This window comes from Gopherus evgoodei, chromosome 19, assembly GCF_007399415.2.
Source record: "Gopherus evgoodei ecotype Sinaloan lineage chromosome 19, rGopEvg1_v1.p, whole genome shotgun sequence".
NCBI lineage: Eukaryota > Metazoa > Chordata > Testudines > Testudinidae > Gopherus > Gopherus evgoodei.
The window spans coordinates 21,431,227-21,454,282 of NC_044340.1; the positions used below are offsets into that span (position 1 = coordinate 21,431,227).

The following is a 23,056-nucleotide window of genomic DNA, read 5'->3' on the forward strand; positions in this document are numbered from 1 at the left end:
CTGGGGTCACAGATGGGACAAGTCCTGCCTCAAAAGGGAATCACTCATGTTCATTTTCTGCCCTTCCAGGCTCAAGCACTTCACACAGCCCGTACCCCCATGGCAGTGCAGCTCCTAGTACTGAGGCACGCCTAGGCACTGCCACAGGTCCCAGAGCACTCTGGGCCCAGTTCAGGCCTGGCATCCTACTCCAATGAAGTCAGAGGGGTTGCCTCAGGTAGGGATCTGGCCTCTTGTACCTGTTTTAGCCTGTACTAGCCATCTGAGCTCTTGTAAATGCTGCATTTCCCATAACCTCTCAAAGCCACAGGCTTCCAAACACTAGTAGCCTCAGCCCCCGCTCTGTGCCTTCTGCAGGCCTCCAGCCCCCGCATCAGCTCCTCCAGGCTCAGTGCAAGATCTTCAACAGCAAAGGCTTTCAGCCAGGCTCCTGAGTCCACAACAGAAGGGGTCCAAATTTCAGCGGGGTGAGCCCCCAGCAGCTCCTCAAATCAGGCCACTAATTTCGGTGTCTACAGAATGATTTAGGAGCCTACTTTACATCTCCCATTTCTGAAAATCTGAGGCAGAGTCTCTCATCCAGGCCCCACTGCGGCTGCTGCCCCTTCTCCAAACTCCTACTCAGCCTGCTGCTGGTAGCTGGTGGGACTGGCTGCTCGAGGGGGGAACACCGCACCATGGGAACCACAGTAGCCAGGTGTCATTGCGTAGCAGAGAGAGGATAGATGACTAGCTCTTCAGAAGAAGAGAGATTTGGTGAACAGAGAGACCTGGTTCTGAGAACAGCCGGGAAAGGAAAAACAAAAATACCCTTTAAAAGTTCATTTGTGTTTAGGCAAATCCTAGTGGTTACAACGCTCTTGTTAACCCTCCGCTAATAATGATGATTCCTCTGAGATGCCAAGATTACTCTCACTTTGCCATTATTCCTGATTCCCATGGGAAAAGGGATGGGGGGAGAACAATCAAGCTGTTTCCCTTCCTCTCATGAACAAAGCTTTATTGTGCAGAAGTAATGAAGAAAATGCCTTGTGACATTCGCTGGCAAACTGCATTAGTCTAGAGGGACACTGTCATCTTGAATGATCTTAAATTACTAATTTGTTTGGGCTTTTTTAAATCAACTTTCTGATCTATCCTTATTCTAATGAGGATCAGGCTTACTCACCTTCAACTTCATCAGGAGCGTGTCCAGCATTCTAATTAACCTGTTTCCCTTCTACACTTGCCCTTCTACAGCACTTTTCATCTCAGGATCTCAACACAGCTTACATCATAAATTAAGAGGGCAGTAGCAGATTCCCTGGTTTACAGAGCAGTGAAGAGACTTACCTTTGGTTACAGACTGAGGCAGTAAGGGCCAGGAATAGAACTCAGGAGTCCCAAGTCCAACTCCCCTGCTATGATCACCATTCAGTACCCTGGCTGGAATTCCATGTTCTTTCCTGCATAAAAGGAGAGCAAAGCAGCAGTTTTCCATTTATATCAGTCTTGTAAAATACAAAGTGCCTTCAATCTGCTCTGAATATGCTACCACACTGCTTCTGGCCTAGTGCTGGGCCTACGCTCAGGGCCAAAGTCAGGATCATCCTGCGACCTAAGGCACTGAGCCACTCCACAGAGAATATTGCCACTCTAGGCTGCTGGCACGAGCCAGTGGCGGTGGCAGGAACAGAACCCAGGAGCCTGAACATGCAAGGCCCTGTATAATCCCTTGCCACACTTACCCCACCCGGCTACTGGGCACATAGTGACTGAGTGGCACATGCTCGGCGCCTTGTCGCCATGTCCTGTCCTCACTCGAGCACCTAGAGCCAGGGGCTTAGCTATCACCAACTTTCACTGTCAGTTTCGCCTTCCAGTGAACTAGTCCTACCGCCGCTGCAGGCCACCCAGCGGGACCGGGGACAGCATGCCAAGGATGTCGCCTGGCATTGCCACTGCCAGGGCTGCTTGTGGCACCAACAGTTTCTTGTAGCCCCCAGGGAAGGCGATCGCTCCACCTCTCCCCATTCCCTTGGGTACCTGTATTGTTCCAAAGTGGCTGCGGTTTTATTCAGAGCCAACTCTGACCTGGAGGGCAGAAGGGGAGAGGCAGGATCCCCTCTCAGAGCCTGACGTAAAGCACTTCAAAATCAATAGCGTCTCCCAGTCTTCATTGGGCTTTGGGTCAGGCCACGCCTTGACGGCAGGCCCTCAGTTCTGGAACCATTCCCCCTTGATGCATCACTCAGAGCGTGCCAATGCTCCAGGCTCCGCTAGTGACCCAGGCAGTGGACAGGGGGTTCTCACTTTCACGGGGGTGCTTTAAAGGTCAGGTGATACTTGACTTTGCTTTGCAGAACACATGCCCAAAGAGTGTCTCATGGGCTCAGCTGAGGAAGGCAGAAAGAGTGCAGGGTTTTCTCACAGATGCCAGGGGTATGGGTGAGCACACAGGGAGAGCAGAGCATGGGGAGGTAACACACTGCTGAGCTGAGAACAGGATTTGCCCAACGGACATACCAGATGATGATTAACATGGTACTCGGCTCATCCATCTGAATCATTTGGAACAAAAAACCCACCAAAACAAAGACACTAATAATCCCTACAGCTCCCTGGAAAGGTTCAACGCCGCACAATGCACTCACCCAGCCAGGGCCGGCGCTAGGGGTTTGAGCGCCCTAGGCGCACGGCCATTTCGCCGCTCTGCGCGCTGGTCCCCTGGCTCTGCAGTCCTGCCTGCGGACGGTCGGCTGCTCCTGCGGCTCCGGTGGAGCTGCTGCAGTCGTGCCTGGGAGGTCCACCGAAGCCGCAGACCAGCAGACCCTCCGCAGGCACCACTGCGGCAGCTCCACCGGAGCCGCCTGCCACCCCCTCCGGCAAAATGCTGCCCCCTAATAATGCTGGTGCCCTAGGCAATTGCCTAAGCCGCCTAAATGCAGCCGGCCCTGCACCCAGCACAGTCAGGCCTCATGATTCATGGCACAGTCCAATGGCTCCAGGGTCAGGAAGGATTCACACACACACACGATGTTTAGCACTGCATGGGTAATTGGGACATGGTGTCTCTGGTTTTGGCCACGCAGGGCGGGAGGCTAGCAGCCCTGAAGGATCAGCAGGTGGAATACATTTTGTGCTTGCTACTTCTGCTGCACTCCGCACAGCCACACGTGCATTCACACCAAGCTTTGCAAAGATCTCAAATCAACATCAGAAAGAACCCAGGCGAGGGAGAGTTTCTTTATTAAACAAACTTTTATTTCATTCAAGGCAAAGCTAAATAAAACTCCATAGTGCAAAATGTGTTTAAAAGGCAACAGACCGAATGTTCCTCTACATTCTGTTTATTTACAACTATATACTATATGTATTTATATACACATATACATGTGTGTCTACAGTATACACTCATCCTTAACATCCCCTCTGTTTGAAAAGTTCTATTGGGACACCCCATTTTAAAGAAAGGGAATAGCTCAAGAATTGGTTGAATTATTCAAGCCAGTGGAACCTTCTAAGCATGCCCATTGTACAGCATATCTAAATCCATACAGGTACAGAAATGTATCTCAAAAATTGATTGTTAAGTTTTCTCTACTCAAGCCAGAGGAATAATCCATGCATAGAACAGCATCGCATATCATGTGGTAAGTAGAACAATGTCCAGATACCACTTCTAAAAAAGACTAACAGGTTATGACAGCTAAAAATAATACTTAAAAAATATATTTTCCTCCCCAAACTTTACTTGTCTATGGAAGTTCGTCACAAAGGCTGGACTGGGGATTTCATGGGGCAACTGGAAGATTTTGTGTCTTTTGGTCTAAAATGTCATGAGCGATGATGATACATTAATAATACTTTGCATTTATACAGCACCTTTTGCCCAAGGATCTTAGAGCACATTACAAACAACCCCTGAGACAGGTCAGTGTTATCAGCTCCATTTTATAGATGCGGAAACTGAAGGAAAGAGAGATTCAAATGATTTGCCCATGTTTACCCAAAGAGACGCAGCAGCAGTGCTGGGAACACAACCCAGGAGTCCTAGCTGCCTACTCGAACTGACGGGCAAGACTGTCAGCCACAAAGCCTACCCTTCCAGAGCAGGTCACCTTTGCCCTGCACCTTGTGAAGCTCTATGCCTGGTGTAAGTAACTAGGGCAGGTGCAGCACAGCCACGAATCACTCCCTTTTGAAAGGAACAGCCACAGACCCACCAGCACAGTATGCTTCTTGGGTTTCCTCTATTCCAGCAGCTCCTGCAGGTGTTTGCCGACTTGAGCGCAGTTCCAAGCAGGCAGGTGGGACGCCGTGGCAATCACACTCAGATTCAAATGGCCATCATACTCCTGATGAAGTGGCACCACATCCCCCTCTGCTCCAGTAACCCCCCTGTGCTGCTTTGACAAGCCTGTTCGTTAGCTGGGTCAGGCTGGTTCATAAGCTAACTCCCAAAGAGTCCCCTGCAGTTAAACGTTCGCACACAGCTCATCCAGAACGGGCTCCCATTCTGTTACAGAGCCGGAAAGCTATTCTTGCTCCCACCCCCACCCAGCTCCTGAAAAGCCAAGACCAGCTCTGATTCCTGATTCCTACAGGGGAAGGGGCTGGGGAGAACAGCAGAGTTTAGTTCCTTAGCCTCAGGAACAAAGGCAAAGATACAGCCCACACAAGGAATGAAGGAATTCGCTGATGACATTCAAACAACAAATCACATTATTTTAAAGGGTCACAGTCAACTAGAATTATTTTAGATGGAGAATTTTTTAAATTTCCATTTTCAGCTACAGCACCTGGGAATAATAGCATGTCTGGGGCTGTTTTTAATCCCTTTCATTTATATGGAGAAGGATTTTCTAGCTCCCCATGTACTCAAGGGTTTAAAGTCAGAGAACAACCCCAACTATCTCAGGCCTGTCTCTGCTCCAGCTCCTGTTTCTGTCTCAGGGTTTATGTGGCCACCCATCACTGCAGTACCAAAGCCCCTTCAATAGCAATGTCCCTAGCAAACTCCATCATGTCCCTGGCACCTCTCCCTGAACAACTGCCTGCTCTCTCTTCAGTGTCAATATTGCTGCTGTTGTTACTGAGAGGAGCCTCTTTGCAGGACCGGGGAACAGTGTGCATGGGAGCTTCCTGTCATCAGGCTAGAGCATGAGACAGGACGCCCCATCGATCAGCCATGAATCAGCCAGGCTGACTCTAGCGTGTGGACAAAGTCACAAACAGAACAGAACTGAAAAGGTCTCTCAGGTCTCGCCAGCTGTACCAACAGAAGGTGTAAGTGTCCAGAGAGAAATCCAATTTCCACACTGACAGTGAAATACAACATGTATGTTTCACCTGATCAGTTTCTACCCTTCCAAGTAGCTCTCGCCTAATGACACTGTGCCCATCTATAGCACTTGTCGTCCAAGGATTTCAAAGCACTTTACAAATGTTTACTCACCTGTGAGGTAGGTCAGTATTATTATCCCCATTTTACAGATGGGGAAACTGAGGCACAGAGAAGCAAAGCGACTTGCCTGAGGTCACACAGTGAGTCAGCAGCAGAACCAGGAACAGAACCTGAGTCCTGAATCCAAGTCCTCTAACCATGACTAGCCCATACTCCCTCCCTGCATAGCGAATGGAGCTCCACATTCTTTAAGGGAAAGGGAAACCGAATGAGCCATTTTTCCCATTTCAATCCATTACACAAATGATTTGCGTAGGTCAGCTTCTTCCATGTCTGTTACTGTAAGCGCCAAGCTTTAAAGGCTAAAACCGGAACTGAGGGAAAAAATACGGCAACTTCTCCCTAGAAAACCGGCCAGGTACATGCCACACAGTGGGGAGAGCAACTGAATGTACATCGGCCACAGCAGAACACAGGACAGGGTGAGCCAGTGCAGCCAAGGCGTGTATTCCAGACTGCTCCGCTTGGCATGAGCGCAGGCAGGCAGCACAGAGCATGGGCCCTGCTCATAGGCCTACACAACACCTTTGTTCAGATGCATTTCACGATGGTTTCTTCTGCCATTGGGCAGACGCAGCAACTTTGACAACCTCGTCTTTTCCTGGTTGTGGGGCACGGGCTGGGAAGATGCCTAAGCATGTCCACAGCACAGAACTCAAGGAGCTGTCCGGCACTTCCACAGCATAAAAACAGGGAATCCCACCCCACCCCGGGGATAGTTCCTGGCTGAACGCCCTCAGAAATCCTGCATGGGAACTTAGCCTCCACCCTGCCTTAAGGCGGAGCTGGGAACTCCACTGCCTGGTTCTCTCTACAGACTCAAGCAGTTGGTGCAGCCTCGAATGTGGACCTCTGTCCATCAGGGACGGGGCTGAAACACACGACTCACAGGAGCCACTGAACCACCACAGCTTACCGGGTTTAAACATGCAGCCTAGAAATGTAGCTCCATCATCTGCTCCCACTCCTCAAGTAGCCGCCTTCCCCACTTGCTTTGCTGTCTGAAGCTGCGTTCGAGCAGCCCCTCTCCCCGGCCTCTGTCCCTGCTGCCTGAGCAGCCCCTCGCAACTGGGGCAACAGGAGCAGGGGACAGAACTTTGGGCCCAGTTCTTCTCCCACATACCCCAGGTTTACACTGGGTTTACTCCACTGACTCCCGTGGCGTTACTCCTGATTTATACCCACATAAATGAGACGGCGCAGCTAAGGTCTGCAACACGAAGGAAATGTAGCGTTCGGTGTGAACCGCGCCCACCCATTTCCCGATCTCCCCTGAAGGAAGCATCTGGTGGGGCAGGCAGGTGTACCCATGAGAAGGGAGGCAGACCCATTCACCAGCAGTCACGGGCGCCAGTTCTCTGGCCTTTCACACCCCACCACTCACTTCCTGGGCATCAGAAGTGACTCAACTGAAACCAGCATAAAGTAGGCATAGGGCAGGAGAATCAGGCCCGGTGCCTTACAGCAACAATCTTGCGGCCCGTGTTTACACACGCCAGCACATCAGTCTGGAGCCACGGCCTCGTCCCCAGCCAGCCTCTGGCCACTCTCCCTGCGCTTGGACGTTTTCACTTTCTGCAGCACTAACTCTCATGATCACAGTCACTGAGGCACTGACCCGAAGTCCAGCGACATCAAGAGAAAGACTTCGGTGGGCTTCCTGCATCACTCAGGGCTGTCCTCACCTAGCACTGGCCTCCCGGGCTCTCCAGTCCCATCGCTGGAGTTCCTCATTAATACACAGCCCTCTCGCAGCCAAAGCGTTCCCCCGCTTGGTTCCGTTCCATGAAGTGCACTTCCCAGCACATCCCCCAACTTCCGCTGGCAGGAAAATCCCCTGCGGGGCTGGTGCTATTTAAACAAATTCCAAACGGATTCCCCAGTTCGCCTGGATTGGCTCCTTCGGAAGACACTATGCTTAGTACAATCCCTAGCTCCATTCATGCTGCTCCCTATGGCACAAAGCACCCAGTCGTGGCAGGGATGTGCAAACCTGTTCTTTACAATCTGGTGCTCCCTACCCCTGTGGGGCTGAACAATGCAAAGAACCTGCAGCTCTGCTTGGTTATGCAGCACTGCAGGGACATGCAGACAGCACCCAGGCCGATAAGGCGCTCGCTGCTAAAACAAAAATATTCCCAGCACTGCGGGTGTTACCAAGCAACATGGCAACTCTTTGGTAAAGCCCTGTGTTCCCTGGGATGAGACAAGGCTGTGTTTGGTGGAGATGTGACCAGCGTCATAGGGCAGAGCTCCGGGAGATGGCTGAGCCCCAAAGGGACTGTCAGTGCAGCTGGGACTGGGGTGTCAGACGGCTCAGGGAGAGGACATGTTTGGTACCTCACCAGCCCATGTGGGAGACAAAACCTCCCGGAGGGGATGTCACAAAGCGTGGCACCAATTCTGCACCAGCATATCCAGTGAGGACATGGGGCTGCAGCAGCCAATCCGCATAGGGAAGACGAAAGGATGCTCTGGTAGTTCCACAGAAAACTCCAGTGCTCCAGAGGGAGTGGCTCTGCCAGGTGGGTTGTACCAGACCAGGAAGGGTGACAATATCCTCACTGCCACCCTGTCACTCTGGGACAGCAAGGGGACTCCAAGGGGCTGCTCCCGTGCAGCTCACGGGCGTCACTGGGTCTGGGCACACGTAACAGAAGGCAGAATGTGGGCCTGGTTTTTTGGGAACGTTGCTAATGCAGCCTGGTGGGGATCGCAGTGCCATGCTCCAGAGCCCAGCTAAGACCCAACACAGAATCTGGACTCCTTTTCCCCTGAATGCTGCTCAGGGGGCAGGGGAGTCGAGATTTCTGAAGGTAAAAGCACAGCCAGCACTGGACACAGAACCAGCCACTGCCCTCAGCTCGAGGGCTCAGATGCACTTTGTCAATATTTCCTCTGTCCCAGGAGGACAGTCAGAAACCTGAAGATTGTCACTCCAGCTGCCTCCTTCCAGGTGCACGCCCATCACCATGGTGTCTTGCAGAGTCACAAGGACCCTCCAGAAGGGAGAGAACAAGAATTACACGAGTGTCCCAGCTGCCCTTCCCCCACAAGCAGCACTGCTGCCAGCAGGACAGGGAACACCCCAGAGCAGAACAAGTGCCCTCACCATGAGCCAGGTGAGTGCTAGTGACAAAGTGCAGGGAGAGGAATGAATCCTTCCCCTTACTCCCTCCAACACTTTACTATTGACCCAGCTTTTCCACACAGAGCTCACAGGGCAGGTTTGCCAGGCAGCCAGACGAAGGACCTGTGCACCTTGTGCAGCCATGTGCAAAGGAAGTCAGACTGGCAGTGCTCTGCACTCCCCTTGCACTAGTGCAAGTGAGGACACCAGGGGCAAGGCAGTGGAGATCCAGGCCTATAGCAATCACAAAGGGTAGCAGGTGAATGGCTGCTGTATGTAACTAACGGACATAGCCCCCCCGTGACTACAGCCACCCCTGGCTGCAGCGTATTCCACCCTTGGCACCAACTGCAGCTGGTGACTGTACCACAGAGCTGCACAAGCCCAGACTGACTGAGTGGGCAGCTCAGCTGCTGGGGTGGAATGGAAGTGGCAGGGGAGGGAGAGCTCATCCCAGGAGCAGCAGCAGGGGCCCCCGCTGCTACCTCATCCAGTTAGGAAAAGAGATTAAAGCCAGGCTTGGTAAAGATGGCATTGGGCATTTGGTTCAGAAGTGTGCTTGGAATGGCAGCAGAGCCCCCTTCCTCCTTGAGCCAGCCCTATGCTCAGGCAGGGACAGGAGCATCTCTCTCTGCTGCTAGTCTTCCATGCAGCCTTGCACTCCAGCGAGTTGTGCTCCAGGAACTAGCTGCCCTCTGCCTGATGCACAGCCTCCTCCCAGAGGTTAGCACCCCTGGCAGCCAGGCAGGAGACACCCACCCCCTCTCAACTTCGCAAGACACCGTTTCTGCTCAGTGCCCTCACGCCGTTTGTGTGTGACAACCCAGCCGCTCTTTCGCATGCACCACGTGAAAACACACACCCACCCCAGCTCAAGCTCCATCGCAGGGAGTACCCACTTCCTCCCAGAGAGAATAGAGCTGCCTGCTCCCAGGCCACACAGCATTCCAAGTCTGGGCTGAGAAGCGGCGCAAATTGCAGGCCTGTGTGTAATACAGAGATGGCTCAAACATGGTTAGTTTCAAAATACAATAGATTTCCCCTCCCCCCGCCATTAGAGTTTTGCTGCCTCGTGGGTCAGACTGAGTTTGCTTCATGCCTTTGGTGGAGCTTTCTGTTCCGCCTTGGAGCCTGCCAGACCATTCTCAGTGTTGTCGATCCCTGAGGAGCTCACGAGACACTCCTTCCTAGGAGAGAGAACAGCACCTACAGCAGCTGGCTGGTGCCTGCAGCCCCCCTCGGCCTGAATGTGCACCTGGCCCCCTCTTCCCGGCGTCACTGCCCCTCCCCACCTGTCAGAGACCAGGCCGCAGGGGTGTATGCACTCAGAGCTATGGGGAAGCTCGCCCCCCACTGCAGCCCTGGAGGGAGAGATGTGCAGGCATGGCTCCAAAACTAGACTGGCACTAGTGCCCGGATCCTCCCTGCTCGCCAAGAGGCACTATCATTCCCACGGGGCAGACAAGTCAAGTGACACATTGCAGGGCACAGAGGGAGTGGGCAGCAGACGCCAGGAGTCCCTGGCTCCCACTTTCAAAGAGCCGTGCCTTCCCCATGCTGGGCAGAGGACTCAGGACTACAACCCCAACACAGAGCTAACAGTGTTTGTGCCACACTCTCCAAGGGAGGCCCTGTGCTTCGGGCACTGACAATAGGACTGGGCAAGGCAGGTCACAGGGAACTGTCCAACCACAGGGCAGCAGCAGGCTTCTGTGCATGTCTGCACCAGTTAGACAAATCCTCGTGCTGGCCCCATGACCTGTTAGCTGGGTGTCCCTGGCCGTTTTACAGTTGGGGCAATGGGGAAGTGAAAAGCCAGCTAGAGGCAGAGCTGGGAACAGAACTCAGAAGAGCCCAGTTTCCAGCTCTGGGTCCAGCTTGCTGGGTCATGCTGCCTCCTGCCTTCTCCTTGTGAACACCCAGGTGTATGGGCTGGGGAGGAGTGTCAGAAAGAGCACAAACATCCATGCATGTGGTACACATGAGGCTGCACCCAGCATAATCCCAGCCCAGGGTTACGCACTGCACCCCCCAGCCAGATGCAGCGGGGGCTAGGAGAAGGGAAGCCCATCTGTACTCACTTCTTCTCCTGAGACTTTTTGAGGATGAGCAGGACGATTTTCTTGATGATGAGGATGAGGATGAGGAGGCCGACAAGCCCGCCCACGGTTCCCACAATGATGCGCGTCAGCGTGTTGTCCACGGGTACCACTGCAGGAGAGAGCACCAGAGGAGATGTTAGTAGGTGCCAGCCAGAAGAGTCCCACCAGCATGGTGTCTCTGGCCCTGAGCAGCAGGAGACGGACACTCAGCCCTCGGCCATCACCGGAGCTGCAGGGGCCCCTCAGCTGCCTCTGCTCTGCAGAACAGTTCAAGTCTTTAAAGTCGAACAGCCATGGGTGTCACCCTCTAATCCAGGGGTCGTCAACCTTTCAGGAGTGCTGTGCAGAGTCTTCATTTATTCACTCTAATTTAAGGTTTCGTGTGCCAGTCATACATTTTAATGTTTTTTAGAAGGTCTCTCTCTACAAGTCTATATATTACATAACTAAACTAGTGTTGTACTGTAAAATAAACAAGGTTTTCAAAATATTTAAGAAGCTTCATTTAAAATTAAATTAAAATGTTGATCTTACGCAGCCGGCCCGCTGCTGGTCTGGGCTTCTGTTCACCTAGGCCGGCAGTGGGCTGAGTGGGGCCTGCGGCCAGGACCCCTGCTGGGAAGGATCTGGCAGCCAGAACCCCAGACTGGCAGTGGGCTGAGCAGCTCAGCCCACTGTGGCTCTGGGGTTCCATCCGCCAGCTCCTGCCAGCTGGGATCCCGGCTGCCAGACCCACTCAGCCCACTGCTGGTCTGGGGTCCCGGCCCTGCCCTGCCCACATACAGTGGGTACCTACTGTCTCCCTGGTTCTGGCCCATTCTCTTCATCTCTCTGTACTGAGCTGAGGGTGGGAGTGCCCCGAGCACAGGGCTGGGGGTGAAGGGTCTGGCCAGGAGCTAGAATGAGGGAGGGGGCTCAGTGTTGAGGCAGGAGGTTTGGGTGTGGAGGCACTTACCTGGTCAGCTCCCGTTTGGTGCTCAGGGTGGGGGTGGGGATATGGAGGGTGCATGGGATGTGGGGGGGGGGCTGGGGATGTGGGGGGTGCAAGAGTCAGGGCAGAGGGCTGGGGGCATGTGAGGGGGATGCAGATATCAGGGTAGGAGGGCTGGGTATGTGTGGGGTGCCAGAGTCAGGGCTGGGGTCATGGGAGGGGGTGAAGGAATCAGAGGGCTGGATGGTACAGGGCTCAGGGCAGGGGCCTGGGGGGGGGGGGCTGCAGGGTTCAGGGCAGAGGGCTGTGGGGGTGGGGAGGGGTCAGGGCTCAGGGCAGAGGGCTAGGTGACTGCCCCCCCAGAACCTCCAACCCCCCCCCACTCCTTGTCCCAACTACCCCCTCTTGGGAGCCCACCCTCTAGCTAAGCCTCCTTGCCCCTTGACCCCTGACTGCCCCTGTAGGACCCTACCCCCTACCTGTCCCCTGACTGCCCCAACCCTTATCCACACCCCCACACCCAGACAGAACCCCCTGGACTCCCATGCCCCATCCAACCACTCCCACCCCCTGACAGGACCCCCAGAACTCTGGACCCATACAATCCCCCCTGCTCTTGGCCTGCCCCAACCCCTCTCCACACCCCTACCTCCTGACAGCCTCCCCAGAACTCCCAACTCATCCAACCCCCACACAGCTCCTTGTCCCATGACCACCTCCTCCAGAGACCCCACCCCCACCCTAACTGCCCCCCAGGACCCTCCTTGCTCCCTGTCCCCTGACTGCCCTGACCCCTATCCACCCCTCACCTCCTAACAGACCCTGGGACTCCCATGCCCCATCCACCCCCCCTGCTCCCTAACTGCCCCCTCCAGAGACTCCCACCCCTAACCACCCCTCCCGGATCCTACCCCCCAATCCAACCCACCCTGCTCCCTGTCCCTTGACTGCCCCCACCCCTTACCCAACCCCCCCGACTCCCTTACCATGAGGCTCCTCGCTCATCCAGAGTTTTGTCGCTGCCGCGTGCGCACAGCCCCGCCCTGCCCCTCAGAGCGCTGCCCGTGTGGCGGCGGGGCTCTGGATGAGCGGGGAGTGGTTTTCCCTCCCCACGGAGCCAAATGCTGCCCGGCGGGAGCGCGCAGCCCTGGCCCCCAGAGCGCTGTGCGCACGGCGGAAGGGCTCCAGGGGAAGGCGGGGGAGGAGCCGGCGGCTTGCTGCGCTCGGCCGGCGCTCCGGCCAGGAGCGCGGACCCTGCAGCTTGCCACGTCGGCAGGATTTTTTAATGGCACATTGGAGTCCCGGCAGGCTCCAGCGTGCCATTACAAATCGGCTCACGTATCATCTTTGGCACGCGTGCCATAGGTTGCCGACCCCTGCTCTAGTCTCTGCTGCCCTAAGCTTTCTCCAGCAACTGCACAGCTCATGGTTCAACTTGACCGTAAGCCATGGAGGGAGCTTGCCCCATGAATGCCCTCCTTGTGCCTCTGGCTACTGGCCTATAGCAGGGCCCACAGGAGATGGCCCATATCTTTATTTTAGCCATCATCTCCTGGAGGGATTGTAGGTGTCTCAGGTTGTGGGTGCTCAGCATGAGGGGTCTCAAGTTAGGCACCCAAAATAGATCAAGGGAGCTAAAAGCCAGAGCCCACTCTGAGTGGTCGGCCTTACTTCTTGGCAGGAGGAGGGGTGTGAAGTGAAAGACCCCTAATTCTGCCAATGCCCCTAGACCAATCCCACCTTGATCCTCTCCTAAACAGGTGCCTCTCCTGGGGCTCTTTTCTGAGGTGGACGCAGCCATTTGCTGAAGACTAACTAGAATATACCTGGTATATTCAGGTATCTAAAAGGGTGTCATCAGGAGGAGGGAGAAAACTTGTTCACCTTAGCCTCCAATGATAGAACAAGAAACAATGGACTTAAACTGCAGCAAGGGAGATTTAGGTTGGACATTAGGAAAAAGTTCCTAACTGTCAGGGTAGTTAAACACTGGAATAGATTGCCTAGGGAAGTTGTGGAATCTCCATCGCTGGAGATATTTAAGAGTAGGTTAGATAAATGTCTATCAGGGATGGTCTAGACAGTATTTGGTCCTGCCATGAGGGCAGGGGACTGGACTCGATGACCTCTCGAGGTCCCTTCCAGTCCTAGAGTCTATGAGTCTATGGTCACCTGAGCCAGACTAGAACTCCTGGGAGCAGATTCTACTTTCCTTTACACTGATGGAAACCCAACAGAACCCAGCAGCCCTGAGTCCCAGTCCCCTGGTATGCCACTAGCAGCATATCTTGTTTCAGCTTTGCCCGATCCTGCTGGTCACTCAGGGGAACCTTTGTCTATCGGCACCAGCGGAGTGAGGGTGGGAGGGGGTCCTCCTGGCAAACACTTACTCTCCTGGACCACCTTGAGGATGATGGTGGCATTGTGTTCAGCATTCATTTCCTTTGGGTTCTTCACATGGCAGGTGTACTTCCCAGCATTGTCAAAGTCCACAAATATGGAGATGGAGATGTTGTTTTCCCTCCCAGTGGTTGTGCCAATTAACCGAACCCGAGGGTCTGCATACAGCATCGTCGGCTCGGATGCTTTGTTCTTTATATTCCCACGGTATATCTGCAGTGGGAGGGAATGCAGCAGGATGCTGAGCAAGCAAACAGCACAGTCAGGCCGCAAACTCAGCAAGCCCCAGACAAAGGAAGGCCTTGAGAGCTCTACCGGCTGAGTCAGACACAGCCCAGGGGTGGTACAGGCACAGAGCTACCAAGGCTGAGGGTTGGGGCCCATCTACATGACAGTTTGTAACCATGTTGCATCCAGGTTAGGGACAAGCAAGCTGTAACAGTGCCATGGGTCAACGACAGCTGTAGTGTAGACATGGATTACAAGGGGACAAGAAATTCTCTTTCCATCCCTCCCTTTCTTTCCGAGGATTTTGTCTCCTCCGGGTGAGGGGAAGAATCAATCTAAATGCTTGGCTTTTGCCCAGGGCTCCCAGAGCCAGTTATTCCTCTCAGCACACCCCTTTCCCACCCCCGAGATGTCTCCTGCAGGCTAGGTATGTACCAGTGATATGCAACAGTCATCAACAGGGAAAGTCAAGGGGCTGAGCAGAGTGGAGGGGGGTCTCTTAATGGAGGCAGAGCAGAACCATACTCCATGCATACTGCTCCTTCCTGACTCTTCAGCATGAGGTTAACTACCCCACTTCTCACCTGCATCTGGCCAAATGCTGGGGGGGGGGGCCCTTCTCCTTATTAAGCCACGTTTGTATGAAATGACGACTGTGTTTAGTGCCTCTTGGGCCCCAGAACTCTTCCCCTCCCTCATTTCTGCACACGCACACATATACCCTCCACCTCCTGCCTCCCACATGAAAGGGAGAAGCAGCTGAATGCTTGGGGCAAAGAATGGGGCAGTCCAGTCAACAGGCCATCATGAAAGCAGCTGGCCTGTCTCAGTTGCCAGGTGGCTGCATTAGCCACCTTCTGCCCCTAGGAATCCATGAGCTGCAGTCAGCCACAAGCGTGCCTGTCTCAGAAGCGGACACAGCCATGTCAAGGCTAACGCAGAGGAGCTGTGCATTCCAGCAGCTAGTGCTGTGCATACCTGGCCAGAGAGGCAGGCTCCAAGGTCCTCTGCCAGCTGTCCAAGGCTGGGAGGGCTGCAGGGCAGCTGGGCCGACAGGAGGAAGCAATGCCTCACACTAGCAGGCAGAGGGGCGAAAAGTGACGCCTCTCAGAATCAATGGCCCTTTGGCATCTCATGGCGAGCATGAGAAAGGGCCTGTTTAGCTGGAAAATTCACTGTGTTTTGCATAGTGCTGACCTGCTCCTGAGTGAAATGGGACATTTCCAAGCCGAAGCTCACAGACATGCCTACAGGAAATGAAATGGTGACTTTGCTGTGGCCAAACCGAGCGGGAGAAACTGCTCCACCTAGCGGTGTCTCCTGTGGGCAGTTATGGTGCCCAGCCATTAGGGTGTAGTGGGCTCTGAGAGGGAAATTGCCAAACTAGATCCCTCGTGGCCAGCAGGGTGTCCTAAAGCAGGAGAAACAGGATCCAAATCACTGTTTGAAGCGCTAGCCGCCGGTCTGTGCCAGGGGGACCCGGGAGAACTGGAAATCAAACCCAGCAAGGAGCAGAGAGTGCCACGCACCACTTCAGTGCTGTTGTAATACCAAGTGAAGTCAAGGTCCTTGAAGCCTATGCAGGTGGTGAAGATGCAGGGCAGCTGCACTTCTGAGCCGTTCAGAGCCATCACAAGGTGGTTTTTCCCCACTGAGACCTCCAAGGTGACAGCCATGGCGAAGAGATGGAAACCTGCCCGGGGAAAGAGAGAATCAGTTTCCACAGGGGCAGCGCCCAATACCCGATTCCCATTCAGAGACAGCATCTCCTGGGGCATGCCCAGAGGCTACAGTCATGCAGTCACCTGGTGGTAAGATGAGATTGCTGCTCCATTAATTGGGCTCCCTGGAGGCACCACATGCCTCAGACTAACCTAGCCAGTCTCCGCGCTGCCTTCCTAGAGGACACAGAGCAGGACAGAGCCTCAGGACCACGCCCTGGGAAAAGGCAATGGCCAGCAGCAGTGTCACCATTCAGCAGGGAGGGGAGCATTTCCCAGCTCTGGCCTTTCACTCCCAGGCCCCTGGCGTCCACACTCTGGAGCTCTCAGTCCTGCTCAGGTGTCTACAAGCCAAGCACCACCCCCATAATCCAGGCTGGATGGGTCCTGGCATCTGGGCCATGGCCTAGGGCAGGGCAGGGCCGCAAGGGGGAGCTGTTCTGGAGGGTGAGAAAGGAGACATTAGTCATGAGGCCCAACCGCACCCTCGAGCCAGACAGAGGGATTATGGGATCTTTGATAAATGACACTGGGGTGAACCTGTTCTCATGTTTAACACTGCAGAGCAGCCCAGGGGTTAGGTGCTCCCTGGAGGGGTCAGAGCCAGCCAGGCCCAGAGGAGCCAAAGGAGAGTGGCAGTGCCAGAGAATATTTACGAGGAGTTCGACTCTCCAGGGCAGGGTTTCCCTGTGACCGTCCTGGGGGAGAGAGGGTCTGTCTGGTTAGATCTGTCCCTTCACACCAATCCCCCCAGCGACCCATCGCTGCTGGGGAGCAGGATTGCTGGCCCATCAGGCTCCAGGAGGGACAGGCTCCCCTGGGGTCATCAGTCAACTCCTCACCCTCAGAGCAGTATTGTCCAGTGCTGCCTGCGTCCCCCAAGGAGGCAGGGGGGTGGGGTGGGGCACCTGAGCAGAGATGCTCCCTCCAGAGGAGCCACCTCCCTCAGGCCCACATCCTCCCTCAGTGAAGCTGGGCCTCCCCTTCCTGAGGGAAAGGGCAGGGCAGGGCTGCATCGCAGGGTCTGTAAGAACTCTGTCCAGACAGGCGCAAGCGAGCTACAGAAATTAGTGAATGTTTGCTATAGCTGTCACTGGCTTCTTCCAAAAATGTCCTTGAGCCCAAGCCCTCCAAGCAAAGCAAACTGGAGCAAACACAAAACACGTTTTAAAACCAAGGTAATAAATTCCTACATTGTGACATGGCAAAGAGCAGGGTGGTGTAGCTCAGCACAAGTCCCGTGGCAGCAACCAATCAAAGGCACCAAAAGAGAGGAGGCCTGTGTAGACGTGTGTCCTTTCTGCCTCTGCCTCCATTGCTAATGCGGCAGCTTTAGAAGACTTCTCTTTGCTGCTCTCAGATCAAGAAATTTGAGTTGCCCCGTGTTGCCAAGACCAAGGGTGGTTGCTTGAGACATCAGAAGGGCTGTTCAAACATGCAGCAGGGCCCAAGCCCCACTGCTCTGCACTGGGGGACAGAGCTTATCCCCATCACCACAGAGCGGGCTTAAAACATTAACAAAGCTGAATTCTCCACTCACTCTAGCCACTGGCGGCATTTTAAATCCTCTGCCCACCCGGGCATGAGACACACGCACGCACACACACACACCCGAGCAGGGCAGCAGGAAACACTAAGCCAGGAGCAGCGAGGTTTTTGCAGCATTGTCCCATTTCTTCTCCACAGGGAACACCCACTGGACTGGCCTGGGGAGGAAAGAGCTGGCACATTCCCATGGAATAACAATGCCCAGCTGCAGCACCGTCAACCAAAACTCTCAAAGCTCTTTGCTAACATTAAACCTCCCAGCACCCTGCAGCTTGGCTGAATTCCCAGGGGGTCCCACAGTCAGTGGCAGAACTGGGACTGGAACCCAGGCAGGAGCTCTAACTCCCCATTCCCTGGCCTGCTCTAATCACTGAAAACAATTCTCACGTAACCCCGTCCGCATTGCACTGGGCTTGCCCGAGCAGACTGCACCTGAAACAACCCAACCAGCCATGGGACAGGTCAGGACAGCACCTGAAATCGACTGGAGCAGGCAGCATCCCACTGTGAGGCAGAAACGTGACCCGGAGGGCCCAGTGCAATGGGCGACTGGGATTCACCTATATGGCCACTGGAGGCCTCTGTTGTTTTACAAAGGGCTGCAGAAGAGCACTTCTATCACTAACAACAATCAACCTGGTCCCCTCCCACAGACAGCTCACTGGGGACAGAACCCCTTCCTCAGGCTAGATGGGCTCCTCCTCCCCACCCCCTGCCACACAGCACCAAGGAGGGGAGAGCTCACAGTCCGCTTGGAGCAGACTACACCTTTGCCATCGTACAAGAACCTTTACACTTCAGCCCTTTTCCTAGGTACCTCGGCATGCTGGGGGGGCGGGGGGCGGCCACAACCACCCCTTTGAGGTACAGGAGTTGGACAGTCTGTGAGGGTCCCTGAAGGAGAGCAGAGCTGTTAGCACTTCCTCTGTTGTAATATCGAGGTACCACTCCCTCTCTGCCCCCGAGTCCTGCTTGGGGGTGGCTCTGGCTAGCCAGACCTGACTGTGCAATGAGCCTCACAGCCGCAGCCACTGAAAAGCAGAATTAAATTACTCAGCTGCAGACAATTTGCCCTGAGATTCCTTCCCCGCCCCCCTTTTGTGTTTAAGACTGGCTGAGTTGCCTGAGGTACAAAGGGGTCCGATTTCTTTCCTGAGATCAGAAGAACCATCACCTGGCCTTAGAACTCAAGATGACTCCAGCTTAAAACATCTGAGCCTCTGTTCTAACTATGACAACACATGGCCAGTTTTTCCTTCTTAAAATGAGGCTGCCCTTGGGTTATCTGGGCTGGGATTTTCAAAGACACCTAAGGGAATTAGGCACCTAAATCTCACTGGACTCCAAGCTCCTTTGATATCCCAGTCCCTCCCTCTCTAATTTCTCCAACTCATTTAAAATTATCTTGAGAACCAACAGCTCCTTGCCCTACCAGAAGCCCCTCACTGGAGTTTTCCAACAGGCAGTGGATTTTAAGTACTGAAAATTCAATTAAATTCTTGTTTTCGGATTCTCTGTTCAAAGCAGGGCCAGCTCCAGGCACCAGCAAACCAAGCAGGGGCTTGGGGCAGCACATTTTCAGGGGTGGCATTCCACAGACAGCCTTATTATTTTTTTTTTTTTGCACTTGTGGTGGCAAAAGCTAGAGCTGGCCCTGGCAGCAGCAGTGCATCCTGCATGTGGGGGTGCCCTGGGGCTGCTGCAGTTCGCGTCGGGGAGCAGCGCCCACACTTTATGGCCGGGCAGGCTCTGAGTGCAGGATACTCGGGTTAGGGGCCGCACCATGGGGCGCATGGAGACGCCTGCAGGTGCCACAGGGCAGCTGCCCCCAGCACCGCAGCCGGGGCTGGGCGAAGTGGCCCGAGCCACCCAGGGACTGCAGCAGGGCAGCCAGGAGCAGCAGCTGAGCCATAGTGGGGACTGCTGCCCCATGCACTGCCGTGTGGGGCCCGCGTCCCACTCTCCGAGGCTCCGCTCCCTTTGGGGCTGCCCTGCCCTGGCTCCTCAGCCCTCTGCCAGACAGTCCCCCGGCTCTGCCGTCCCAGGTCTTGGCCGGTCCTAGAGGCTGGATCCCTGGCTGGAGGGACCCTGGGCTTTTGCATGGCCCGGGAGCCTCACTGCTTATCCTGACCCTGCCAGCACCAGACCGGCTGGAGGCGAGGGGGGGAAGCAGGCGGAATCAGCACTGGTGGGGGGAAGCCCAGGGCTGGGGCAGCAGGGAGTGCGGGTGGGGTGGGGGGGAGAGCCCAGGGCTGGGGCAGAAGGGGGTGCAGGGAGAACCCAGGGCTGGGGCGGCAGGGGGGCGATGGAGGAGCCCAGGGCTGAGGTGGGGGGAGCCAAAATTTTTTTTGCTTGGAGCAACAAAAAACCTAGAGCGGGCCCTGGTTCAAAGAACAACTCCCTGCACAGACTAGGACAACTGCCTAGCAGATAACCACACCCTCGGCAGGTACAGGGCACTCTGAACCAGCCATATGTGGGGCCTGCTGGGACAGAGAAAACAGCACCAGAAAAAGCTGCCACAGCATGTCTTGGCTCCTAGCCCCTGGATGTAGCCGGGGCACTTTACGGAACCTCCCCCAAGCTCAGATTTGGGTGTTATGCTCCAAGCAGGGCCCTGGATATGCATTTCTTTCCTCTGCTGGGAAGGAAGGTATGACAAATATTTTTAAATCCATAACTATTAATATTCTCAGCAGCATTAAACATTCACAATTGTTTCCTCTGGTCCCTGACACATTTTCCCCATTTAATTTTAGCAGTTAGCTGGCTGTACCCCCTGCCAGCAGATCAGCACAGCGAGAATGATGGCGCCTATGAGAGAAAACAGCAAAGGAGACACCACTGCGTATATATTAGTATTTGACGCAGGTAGGGCAAAGGCCTGGGAGCCAGGGTTCTATTCCTGGAGCGACCTTGGCAAGTCACTTATCCCCAGTGCCTCAGATTGCACATCTGCACAATGGAGGTCATCCGCCCCAGTCCTGAGTGGAGCACTGGGAGATTGTGGATGAAAGTGCAATGCCGACTACCCACGACTCACTGCAGAGCAGCGGAAGTCAAAGCAAGCTATTTGCTGTGGGTTGATCTTTCCTCATGGAAACATAGAGTTTACTTTTAAAATGTAAATATTTTTCGAGGAGGAAGAAACAATAACTTCAGTGTTTATGGGACTTACAGAAATGGTTAAAGCTACTAAATTACAGTAACATAGGAACAGAGGCTCAGAGGGGTCTAGTATGTAGAAAGATACACACTGTCATACAGGACCATATCATTGCAACAGTGGGTGGGATAGTGCAAACTGTCCAGAATTAATTGACTCTCTCTATTTATTTGGGGAGCCTTGTTACATTTGATGTTCTTCCTAAAGCACCAGCTCCTGGAGTCCTGTGAGTACATGAGACTCTCAAGTTTCCTTTAGAACAAAAGTAAATTCCAGCCCTCCAGACTGCAGAGAAAAGCCTGAACACATGGCCTGAGAGCTCCCTAAAGGCTGAGAAACCAGCCATCAAAAAAAGAGCCCAACATTTACTATTTTGTAAAAGTCTCCTGATTTGGGGGGCTCGACTCCTGATTTGTGAGCCCTTGGCACTGGCCACGCTGTGAACCATTGCTCCAAACCGGTGCCCGTCTCCAAGCCCTGACGACCATGCGCTCCAGCCTCCAGACACAACTCCCTTGGACTAGTTACCAACAGCAAGTTCCTGCCCCACTCCTCAACACAGGGCACCCTCACTGACAGGGTGCAAGTCCAGAGTCACCCCGCTGCCAGGGCCAGCTCTAGCAATTTCACCGCCCCAAGCCTGCCCAGAGAATTCAGGGGCCCCTTCCACACAAAAACTTGCAAAACTTTAGAATACTATATTCTTGGGGGGGGCCCTATGGAGCACGGGGCAAATTGCCTCACTTGCCCCCTCCCCGAGCCCGGATTTGGCCGTGTGCTGTCTGAGGCTCCAGCAAGGCAGAAACTCGGGCCATTAGCGGCAGGACGTGGCTGGCACTTAATAACCGGGTAATAAAGGTAGTTGGGGTGAGGAGAGGCCCCAGGAGCTACGCCCTGCCTCGCCCCGGTGCACTGCAGCAGCGGCTTCTGCTCCGCACTCTCCCCGAGGGCAGCGCAGCCTTGTCACCCGTGCGGGGCTCCCGGAGCCGGCTGGAGGGCGAGTCCCAGCCTCAGGCCGGAGCCCGGGGCGCCGAGCGGGTGGCGCAGAGGACGCGCTCTGTGCCCCGGGGTGGGGAGCCCCGAAAAGCGGAGCCCTCCGGCTGATCCCGGGGGCAGCACAGCGATGCCCGGGCTCCGCGCTCGCAGCCCCTTACCCAGCAGCGCCGCCGCCGCCGCCGGCCCGCTCCGGGCGCCGCTCCCGCCCGCCTGTGCCATGCCGGTGCCGGTGCCGGGCGCGCGGGACAGGGGCGAGGCTGGAGCCAGAGCCGCGGGTGCCTGACGAGCGGAGACTGCAGCCAGCTGGGGACCGGCAGGGGCGTGCTCCAGACCCGCTCGGGCTGCACGGAGCATGCGCAGTAACCTGTGCTGTCCTCGCTGCCCTCTCTCTGCCCTCACTTCTACTCACGATTTGCTGCCTGCCCTTTGGGGGGGGGTTGAAAGCACCGCGGGGGGGCTGCCAGGTCTGAGCAGGGGGCAGAAATGTACTGGCCAGGGGGATCAAACTGCGTTAGGTAGCGGCGGGAGGGGGCTGAAGGGGGAAAATCGGGAGGGGGGGGTAGCCGGGGTTCAGCCTGGGGGGGGAGACGCTGCCAGACCCTGTGCGGGGACAAACCCCCCGTTTAAGGAGGGGAAGAGGGGGGAACAGCGACCCCTGGGGATGAGCCATCCGCTGTGCTCGCAAATCTGGGGGTGTCGGGGGCTGCGGGGGGGCAGAGGCTGTTTTCGTTCTGCTCCCAGGACGCTGCATGTCAGCCCCGGAGCAGGGGGCGGCTTCCTGGGGCTGGGCACAGACCTCCCAATTCCTACATTGTCAAAGCTCAGCCACCGCAGCTCCTCTCTGTCCCACACACGTGTTGCGGGGCTGTTACTGCTCCAGCCAGGAGGCTGAATGCGGTGAAATAGTCATAGACTCATAGACTCTAGGACTGGAAGGGACCTCGAGAGGTCATCGAGTCCAGTCCCCTGCCCTCATGGCAGGACCAAATACTGTCTAGACCATCCCTGATAGACATTTATCTAACCTACTCTTAAATATCTCCAGCGATGGAGATTCCACAACTTCCCTAGGCAATCTATTCCAGTGTTTAACTACCCTGACAGTTAGGAACTTTTTCCTAAATCTCCCTTGCTGCAGTTTAAGCCCATTGCTTCTTGTTCTATCCTTAGAGGCTAAGGTGAACAAGTTTTCTCCCTCCTCCTGATGACACCCTTTTAGATACCTGAAAACTGCTATCAGGTCCCCTCTCAGTCTTCTCTTTTCCAAACTAAACAAACCCAATTCCTTTAGCCTTCCTTCATAGGTCATGTTCTCAGGACCTTTAATCATTCTTGTTGCTCTTCTCTGGACCCTCTCCAATTTCTCCACATCTTTCTTGAAATGCGGT

General features: G+C 54.9%; 1 protein-coding gene across 1 annotated transcript; it reads right to left on the reverse strand.

Moving 5' to 3' along the window:
• Window positions 1–5,494: 5,494 nt before the first annotated feature.
• SCN4B (sodium voltage-gated channel beta subunit 4) lies at window positions 5,495–21,868 on the reverse strand. The gene is made up of 5 exons (XM_030538514.1): window positions 21,827–21,868; window positions 15,767–15,930; window positions 14,000–14,222; window positions 10,658–10,787; window positions 5,495–9,763 (listed from the first exon to the last, which is right to left on the reverse strand). Exons 2-5 carry the CDS (start codon window positions 15,911–15,913, stop codon window positions 9,670–9,672), a joined length of 594 nt encoding a protein of 197 aa, XP_030394374.1. The 5' UTR covers window positions 15,914–15,930; window positions 21,827–21,868; the 3' UTR covers window positions 5,495–9,669.
• Window positions 21,869–23,056: the final 1,188 nt, after the last annotated feature.